This window comes from Staurois parvus, unplaced genomic scaffold (assembly GCF_062004578.1).
Source record: "Staurois parvus isolate SC_StPar_1 unplaced genomic scaffold, SC_StPar_1.0 ptg000831l, whole genome shotgun sequence".
NCBI lineage: Eukaryota > Metazoa > Chordata > Amphibia > Anura > Ranidae > Staurois > Staurois parvus.
Genome location: NW_028318627.1, coordinates 688524 through 697292, shown reverse-complemented (window position 1 = coordinate 697292; position 8769 = coordinate 688524). Strand labels below are relative to the sequence as shown.

Here is an 8769-nt window from a genome sequence, read left to right as displayed (position 1 = left end):
CCGCCCAACCAGGTATCTGTGGGGGGGTGAACATCCACCGCCCAACCAGGTATCTGTGGGGGGTGAACATCCACCGCCCAACCAGGTATCTGTGGGGGGGTGAACATCCACCGCCCAACCAGGTATCTGTGGGGGGGTGAACATCCACTGCCCAACCAGGTATCTGTGGGGGGGTGAACATCCACCGTCCAAATAGGTATCTGTGGGGGGGTGAACATCCACCATCCAACCAGGTATCTGTGGGGGGGTGAACATCCACCATCTAACCAGGTATCTGTGGGGGGGTGAACATCCACCGTCCAACCAGGTATCTGTGGGGGGTGAACATCCACCGTCCAACCAGGTATCTCTGGGGGGGTGAACATCCACCGTCCAACCAGGTATCTGTGGGGGGGTGAACATCCACCGTCCAACCAGGTATCTGTGGGGGGGGTGAACATCCACCGTCCAACCAGGTATCTGTGGGGGGGTGAACATCCACCGTCCAACCAGGTATCTGTGGGGGGGTGAACATCCACCGTCCAACCAGGTATCTGTGGGGGGGTGAACATCCACCGTCCAACCAGGTATCTGTGGGGGGGTGAACATCCACCGTCCAACCAGGTATCTGTGGGGGGGTGAACATCCACCGTCCAACCAGGTATCTGTGGGGGGGTGAACATCCACCGTCCAACCAGGTATCTGTGGGGGGGTGAACATCCACCGTCCAACCAGGTATCTGTGGGGGGGTGAACATCCACCGTCCAACCAGGTATCTGTGGGGGGGTGAACATCCACCGTCCAACCAGGTATCTGTGGGGGGGGTAAACATCCACCGTCCAACCAGGTATCTGTGGGGGGGTTGAACATCCACCGTCCAACCAGGTATCTGTGGGGGGGTGAACATCCACCGTCCAACCAGGTATCTGTGGGGGGGGTGAACATCCACCGTCCAACCAGGTATCTGTGGGGGGGGGGTAAACATCCACCGTCCAACCAGGTATCTGTGGGGGGGTTGAACATCCACTGTCCAACCAGGTATCTGTGGGGGGGGGGGGGGGTGAACATCCACCGTCCAAACAGGTATCTGTGGGGGGGGGGGGGGGTGAACATCCACCGTCCAACCAGGTATCTGTGGGGGGGGGGGGGGTGAACATCCACCATCCAACCAGGTATCTGTGGGGGGGGGGGGGTGAACATCCACCGTCCAACCAGGTATCTGTGGGGGGGGGGTGAACATCCACCATCCAACCAGGTATCTGTGGGGGGGGGGTGAACATCCACCGTCCAAACAGGTATCTGTGGGGGGGGTGAACATCCACCGTCCAAACAGGTATCTGTGGGGGGGGGGGGGGGTGAACATCCACCGTCCAAACAGGTATCTGTGGGGGGTGAACATCCACCGTCCAAACAGGTATCTGTGGGGGGTGAACATCCACCGTCCAACCAGGTATCTGTGGGGGGGTGAACATCCACCGTCCAACCAGGTATCTGTGGGGGGGTGAACATCCACCGTCCAACCAGGTATCTGTGGGGGGGGGTGAACATCCACCGTCCAACCAGGTATCTGTGGGGGGGGTGAACATCCACCGTCCAACCAGGTATCTGTGGGGGGGGTGAACATCCACCGTCCAACCAGGTATCTGTGGGGGGGTGAACATCCACCGTCCAACCAGGTATCTGTGGGGGGGGTGAACATCCACCGTCCAACCAGGTATCTGTGGGGGGGTGAACATCCACCGTCCAACCAGGTATCTGTGGGGGGGGGTGAACATCCACCGTCCAACCAGGTATCTGTGGGGGGGGTGAACATCCACCGTCCAACCAGGTATCTGTGGGGGGGTTGAACATCCACCGTCCAACCAGGTATCTGTGGGGGGGGTGAACATCCACCGTCCAACCAGGTATCTGTGGGGGGGGTGAACATCCACCGTCCAACCAGGTATCTGTGGGGGGGGTGAACATCCACCGTCCAACCAGGTATCTGTGGGGGGGTGAACATCCACCGTCCAACCAGGTATCTGTGGGGGGGGTGAACATCCACCGTCCAACCAGGTATCTGTGGGGGGTGAACATCCACCGTCCAACCAGGTATCTCTGGGGGGGGTGAACATTCATCCAACCTGGTATCTGGAAACAATGTAACTGATGGGGCGTGGCACCGGCAGAGAACGCAGGAAGCTATCAGCTCTCCGGATTTCTGGGAGGATCAGCGAGTATTTTTTGTGTTTCTTTGCGCTTTTCAAACACAGCCGCAACCTGAATGTATTGGAATGGGCCGGCCAGAAGCATGGCTACATCTTTTCTTCACAACCCAAGTCCACCAAACGTTCCAGATATGACATCACAATACGAGGAGTTCCAGGAACGATGTATATTACCTGCATCAGCCGAGGGTCCAGGTCCTCCATTGTCCTACAAGACACAGAGATGACGATCGTTACATCACAAGAATTGTATCGAATTATTTATCAATCCACACAAAGGCAGATAGACCTCACAGCGAACGCTCCTTCGATCTCTGGGAGACGCTCAAATGGGGGGGGGTCTCTACAACCCTCATGGGGGATGCAAGTGACACATACCCTATTGTGGGCGGGAACTCCCCAAGGTGGGTGGGAACACTCCAAAGTGGGCGGGAACAAGTCCAGGAATCATTATAAGGAGATCTTGCCACTGCAGGAGTATCGGCAAAGTGTGCCGCAGAGCTAACAATCTGAATTCATTTTTTCAGAGATTCGTACGGTTAGAACGTCCAGCTCTCCAGAGGGGTAAGAGCCCTTTCACACTTGTGCGGCTTGTCATGTGACTTTGCGGTCCAAAGTCACATGACAAGCAGCACCCCATGGTTCCCAGCGAGTACCATGCCTATCGGTGCGACTTCAAGTCACAGCGACTGGAACGTAGTTCCTGCACCACCCTGATCCGACTTTCATGGGACTTGAGGGCCATAGACTTCAATGTAAACCCTCTAAAGTCGCATGAAAGTCGGACCTGAATGTTATACATGCGACTTTGTACAGCGCAGTCATCCTCGGTCCAAGCCAAAGTCGCACAGTAAAGTCGCAATGAGAATCGCGGGATATTGAAGTCGCACAAATGTGATTGGAGCCCAACAGTGAACCTGTAAAAGGCTTTAGAAGTGTGCGAGGGGATTTATCGGCTGATGTCACTTTAATGAGAGATGACAGCTGATTGGCTGCACTCTGCACCTCGCTCTTCCTCATTGCACAATCCTGATGACTCGCCATATCAGATTTTACAGCTCAGTAAAAATTCCCCCCCACCCCTCCCCTTATCACCCCCCCCTCCCCCGATCTGGTACCAGTCAAGGTCGGCTGTCAGTTTATATTGCAGACATGTGAGGTCTGGGCTGAGGATCCACCAATACCAACCGACCTCTTATTGTGTGACCTGCAGTATCCGTCCCCCCCACCTCCTATCCTAAATACCCTGCCCCCCCCCACCTCCCGTCCTGTATACCCTGCCCCTCCCTCCCACCTCCTATCCTAAATACCCTGCCCCCCCCCCACTACCCGTCCTGAATACCCTGCCCCCCGACCTCCTATCCTGTATACCCTTCCCCTCCCCCCCACCTGTCCTGAATATCCTGCCTCCCCCCATCTCCTGTTCTGAATATCTGCCCCCCCACCACCCGTCCCGAATATCCTGCCCCCCCACCACCCATCCTGAATATTTTTGCCCCCCCCACCTCCTGTCCTGTATACCCTGCCCCCCCATCTCGCATCCTGTATACCCTGCCATCATCTCCCGTTCTGTATACCCATCCCCCCATCTTCCATCCTGTATACCCTGCCCCCCATCTCCCATTCTGTATATCCTGCCCCCCCCATCCTGTATACCCTGCCCCCCCATCCTGTATACCCTGCCATCATCTCCCGTTCTGTATACCCTTCCCCCATCTTCCATCCTGTATACCCTGCCCCCCCATCTCCCATCCTGTATACCCTGCCCCCCCCCCATCCTGTATACCCTGCCCCCCCCCCATCCTGTATACCCTGCCCCCCCCCATCCTGTATACCCTGCCCCCCATCTCCCGTTCTGTATACCCTGCCCCCCCATCTCCCGTCCCGTATACCCTGCCCCCCCATCTCCCGTCCCGTATACCCTGCCTCCCCATCTCCCGTCCCGTATACCCTGCCCCCCATCTCCCGTCCCGTATACCCTGCCCCCCATCTCCCGTCCCGTATACCCTGCCCCCCATCTCCCGTCCCGTATACCCTGCCCCCCCCCATCTCTCATTCTGCATATTCTATCCCCCATCTCCTGCCCTATATACTCTGCACCCGTCTCCTGCCCTATATATGCTTCCCCCTCACCCCGTATCCTGCCACCTCCCCCCATGTCCCGTATATCCTGCCCCCCCATCTCCCATTGTGCATATCCTATCCCCCATCTCCTGTCCTGTATATCCTGCCCCCCCTCCCCATCTCCTGTTTTGTATATCCTGCCCCCCCCCCCCCCCCCATTGCCTATTCCAGGTCTCCTAACCTGTGTTTCCCGGGTGAAAGTCATCCAGTGCTCAGGGCAAAGATATCAAATTATGCCCCCCTGCAGCGCCGTATTGCAAAAAATGGTCTGATCAGGAAGGGGAGAAATCCTAAGGAGGGGGAGGGGTTAAATATTGATTGTCTTAGTTTTTAGGCCACTTTTAGGGGCGTCAGAAGTTTTTTTTTTTTTCCAATACTTGCAAACGGCCCTCCATGTTACCCTAGGGGCCCATCCACACACAGACGTTTACAAGCGTTTAGTACCAGAAGCGTTTACCAGCAGAAAAAAAACTTCCGGGGGCACCGCGACCTCGAGCAGCAGTGTTTTAGCAGAAAAAACACTTGATGCAGCTAAACGCATCCAAACGCATCTAAACGCATCTAAACGCTAGTCACATTTAGTGCTTGGGTGTTTATTCATTTCAGTGGGCAGAATAAATGATCACTCCGGCCAATGGAATGAACTGACGCCCCAGCGCTTGATGCCTGTGAATGCGCCTAAACGCTTGATACTTCTACAAGCGTCAGGCGCTTTGTCTGCAAAAATGCTGCTGCCAGGAGGACGGCTTCTTTCGGCAAGTTTTTTTTTTTTTTTTTTTTTTTTTTAACGTCCTGTGTGCGTGAGACCCCCCCACCCCCCCCCCATCCGCCCCCCAGGTCACACCGATCCGCCTTCCATTGAAGTCGCACAATTTCAAAGTCGGATGTCATTCCACCTTGCGGTGTGATTTGCTTGACATCTGCCTGGATATGTATACAAGTCGCACCGGAAGTCGCACAATCACTACTTTAGGAATCGGTGCGGCTCTGACCAAAGGTTGGAATCGCACCGCTGTGACCGCTGTAATGGCAGACAACAGGGTGTGAGGTGTCATGTGATTGGAAACTCGCATGGCAAGTCGCAGCCGCTGTCACTGGGCGCTTAATGTCCATTTCAGGTTGTCAGTAAATAAATGCGGCGGGAGGTCGGCAGCGCTGGCGCCTTGTCTTTGGATCTATAGTACATGGCACACCGGCAGGTTATTTTGTATCTTCTGTCTTCATACATTCTACTCTACAATGAATCTCGAGGATACAAAACCGATACAATGTTCCCTAATCATCGACTACACCATGGAGAAAAGTGCACCTCCCCCGACACATAATAATGACATCAAATGAAGGTTGGATTTCATTAGTAACAATAGAAGCGGAACTTACACTGGAAGCGGCCAATGAGAGAAGACCGCCCATTCTCTGAGCGTTTTCTGCGTCCGGTAATGAGACGCGCAGCGATAATGTGCTCCCGTCTTGTAATGGAAGATGATGAGAAGATTTCTGCGCAACCCCTTGCTGAGCTGTGAAAAAAATGTAAATATTCAAATATTTCTACAGGAAACGTAACAGAAAAATACAACAGAATTTATTCATTTATTTTCTAAATATAAATCGATATTAGATATTTCCTTATATATATACTGTATATACATTCTCTATTATTACATGACAGGGGATCCCCTCCAGTCCTCAGTACTTACCTGCCTCCTCCTTGTAGTGTATGAGGATCCCCTCCAGTCCTCAGTACTTACCTGCCTCCTCCTTGTAGTGTATGAGGATCCCCTCCAGTCCTCAGTACTTACCTGCCTCCTCCTTGTAGTGTATGAGGATCCCCTCCAGTCCTCGGTACTTACCTGCCTCCTCCTTGTAGTGTATGAGGATCCCCTCCAGTCCTCAGTACTTACCTGCCCCCTCCTTGTAGTGTATGAGGATCCCCTCCAGTCCTCAGTACTTACCTGCCCCCTCCTTGTAGTGTATGGGGATCCCTCCAGTCCTCAGTACTTACCTGCCTCCTCCTTGTAGTGTATGAGGATCCCCTCCAGTCCTCAGTACTTACCTGCCCCCTCCTTGTAGTGTATGAGGATCCCCTCCAGTCCTCGGTACTTACCTGCCTCCTCCTTATAGTGTATGAGGATCCCCTCCAGTCCTCGGTACTTACCTGCCTCCTCCTTGTAGTGTATGAGGATCCCCTCCAGTCCTCGGTACTTACCTGCCCCCTCCTTGTAGTGTATGAGGATCCCCACCAGTCCTCAGTACTTACCTGCCCCCTCCTTGTAGTGTATGAGGATCCCCACCAGTCCTCAGTACTTACCTGCCCCCTCCTTGTAGTGTATGAGGATCCCCACCAGTCCTCAGTACTTACCTGTCCCCTCCTTGTAGTGTATGAGGATCCCCTCCAGTCCTCAGTATTTACCTGCCTCCTCCTTGTAGTGTATGAGGATCCCCTCCAGTCCTCGGTACTTACCTGCCCCCTCCTTGTAGTGTATGAGGATCCCCTCCAGTCCTCGGTACTTACCTGCCCCCTCCTTGTAGTGTATGAGGATCCCCTCCAGTCCTCGGTACTTACCTGCCCCCTCCTTGTAGTGTATGAGGATCCCCTCCAGTCCTCGGTACTTACCTGCCCCCTCCTTGTAGTGTATGAGGATCCCCCTCCAGTCCTCAGTACTTACCTGCCCTCTCCTTGTAGTGTATGAGGATCCCCTCCAGGCCTCGGTACTTACCTGCCCCCCTCCTTGTAGTGTATGAGGATCCCCTCCAGTCCTCGGTACTTACCTGCCTCCTCCTTGTAGTGTATGAGGATCATCCTCCAGTCCTCGGTACTTACCTGCCTCCTCCTTGTAGTGTATGAGGATCCCCCTCCAGTCCTCAGTACTTACCTGCCTCCTCCTCGTAGTGTATGAGGATCCCCTCCAGTCCTCGGTACTTACCTGCTCCCTCCTTGCAGTGTATGAGGATCCCCTCCAGTCCTCAGTACTTACCTGCCTCCTCCTTGTAGTGTATGAGGATCCCCCTCCAGTCCTCGGTACTTACCTGCCTCCTCCTCGTAGTGTATGAGGATCCCCTCCAGTCCTCATTACTTACCTGCCTCCTCCTTGTAGTGTATGAGGATCCCCTCCAGTCCTCGGTACTTACCTGCCCCCTCCTTGTAGTGTATGAGGATCCCCCTCCAGTCCTCAGTACTTACCTGCCTCCTCCTTGTAGTGTACGAGGATCCCCTCCAGTCCTCGGTACTTACCTGCCTCCTCCTTGTAGTGTACGAGGATCCCCTCCAGGCCCCAGTACTTACCTGCCTCCTCCTTGTAGTGTACGAGGATCCCCTCAAGGCCTCAGTACTTACCTGCCTCCTCCTTGTAGTGTATGAGGATCCCTCTCCAGTCCTCGGTACTTACCTGCCCCCTTCTTGTAGTGTATGAGGATCCCCTCCAGTCCTCAGTACTTACCTGCCTCCTCCTTGTAGTGTATGAGGATCCCCTGCAGTCCTCAGTACTTACCTGCCTCCTCCTTGTAGTGTATGAGGATCCCCTCCAGTCCTCAGTACTTACCTGCCTCCTCCTTGTAGTGTATGAGGATCCCCTCCAGTCCTCAGTACTTACCTGCCTCCTCCTTGTAGCATATATAAGTAACTCTTACCCCAGTACCTACCTTTCTGTTCCTTGAAGTATATGATGACGTATCCCCGGCTGCAGTCGCTGTTGTAAATATCACATTCTCCTCCGTGAGATTCGCTGTAACTTTGGAAATATTTCACAACTTTATTTTTTAGTTTTTTCAGCTCCTCGATCCCCTGATCCCACTGAAGTAGTACGGGGAAGCCGGTGGGTTTGTCCTCCATTCTGTGTTCCTCTGAGAGGGTGACGGTCTATGGCAGTGACATGGAGATGTCTGTGTTGGGTGTGGAGCAGAAAATGGCTCTCGGCTGACTTTCACTTTCTGTTTCTCGGTTTTCAGTCTCTCCTCCTCTTCTGGGAAATCCCCTCTGACTCTGAGAATGTCTCCACCGGTCTGACAACTTCTGAGCTCTGCGGGGGATACAAACAGGAGGCGGGGCTGAGCCCAGGAGCTGACACTCTAATCCTCACAAGGAGTTTATTATTTCCGGAGACATTGTGTCGGGTTTGGGGATTGGAAGGAATCGCACGACTCAGATGAGGAAAGTGTTCCTCCGATCAGGAAGTAAAATGATCATTTGTGACATTGTCACATAAAAGCTGTAGGGGGCGCCACGTCTGAAGGGGACATCTGAGCAATGTGCTGACAAGTCAGGTGACAGGAGGAGGAGAATGCTGCCATCGGCCCCCCATTGCCAGGGACAGGCTGATGTTTGGGGTATCGCCCGTCCGCCTGAGCCGCGTACATTCTGTGTGCTACAAATGATACATTCATCATAATAATATATATATACATACATACATACACTGTATAACAAATATATTACAAATGATACATTCATCATAATTATAAT

The 8769-nt window shown here is 53.7% G+C and overlaps 1 protein-coding gene across 1 annotated transcript; it reads right to left on the bottom strand.

The window, feature by feature from the left end:
* Nucleotides 1-2286: 2286 nt before the first annotated feature.
* LOC149443809 (protein mono-ADP-ribosyltransferase PARP14-like) lies at nt 2287-8505 on the bottom strand. The gene is made up of 3 exons (XM_089655265.1): nt 7950-8505; nt 5691-5827; nt 2287-2394 (listed from the first exon to the last, which is right to left on the bottom strand). The coding sequence occupies exons 1-3, from the start codon at nt 8137-8139 to the stop codon at nt 2287-2289; spliced, it is 435 nt and encodes a 144-aa protein (XP_089511391.1). The 5' UTR covers nt 8140-8505.
* Between the last annotated feature and the right edge of the window lie 264 nt (nt 8506-8769).

What these genes read in the sequence shown, in the direction of transcription:
- LOC149443809 (XM_089655265.1), bottom strand. Translation starts at nt 8,139, where the DNA reads ATGGAGGACAAACCCACCGGCTTCCCCGTACTACTTCAGTGGGATCAG. An exon ending in ATACTTCAAGGAACAGAAAG is followed by an intron (nt 5,828 to 7,949) that starts GTAGGTACTGGG and finishes TTTTTTTCACAG; the next exon opens with CTCAGCAAGGGGTTGCGCAG. An exon ending in TCTCATTGGCCGCTTCCAGT is followed by an intron (nt 2,395 to 5,690) that starts GTAAGTTCCGCT and finishes TGTGTCTTGTAG; the next exon opens with GACAATGGAGGACCTGGACC.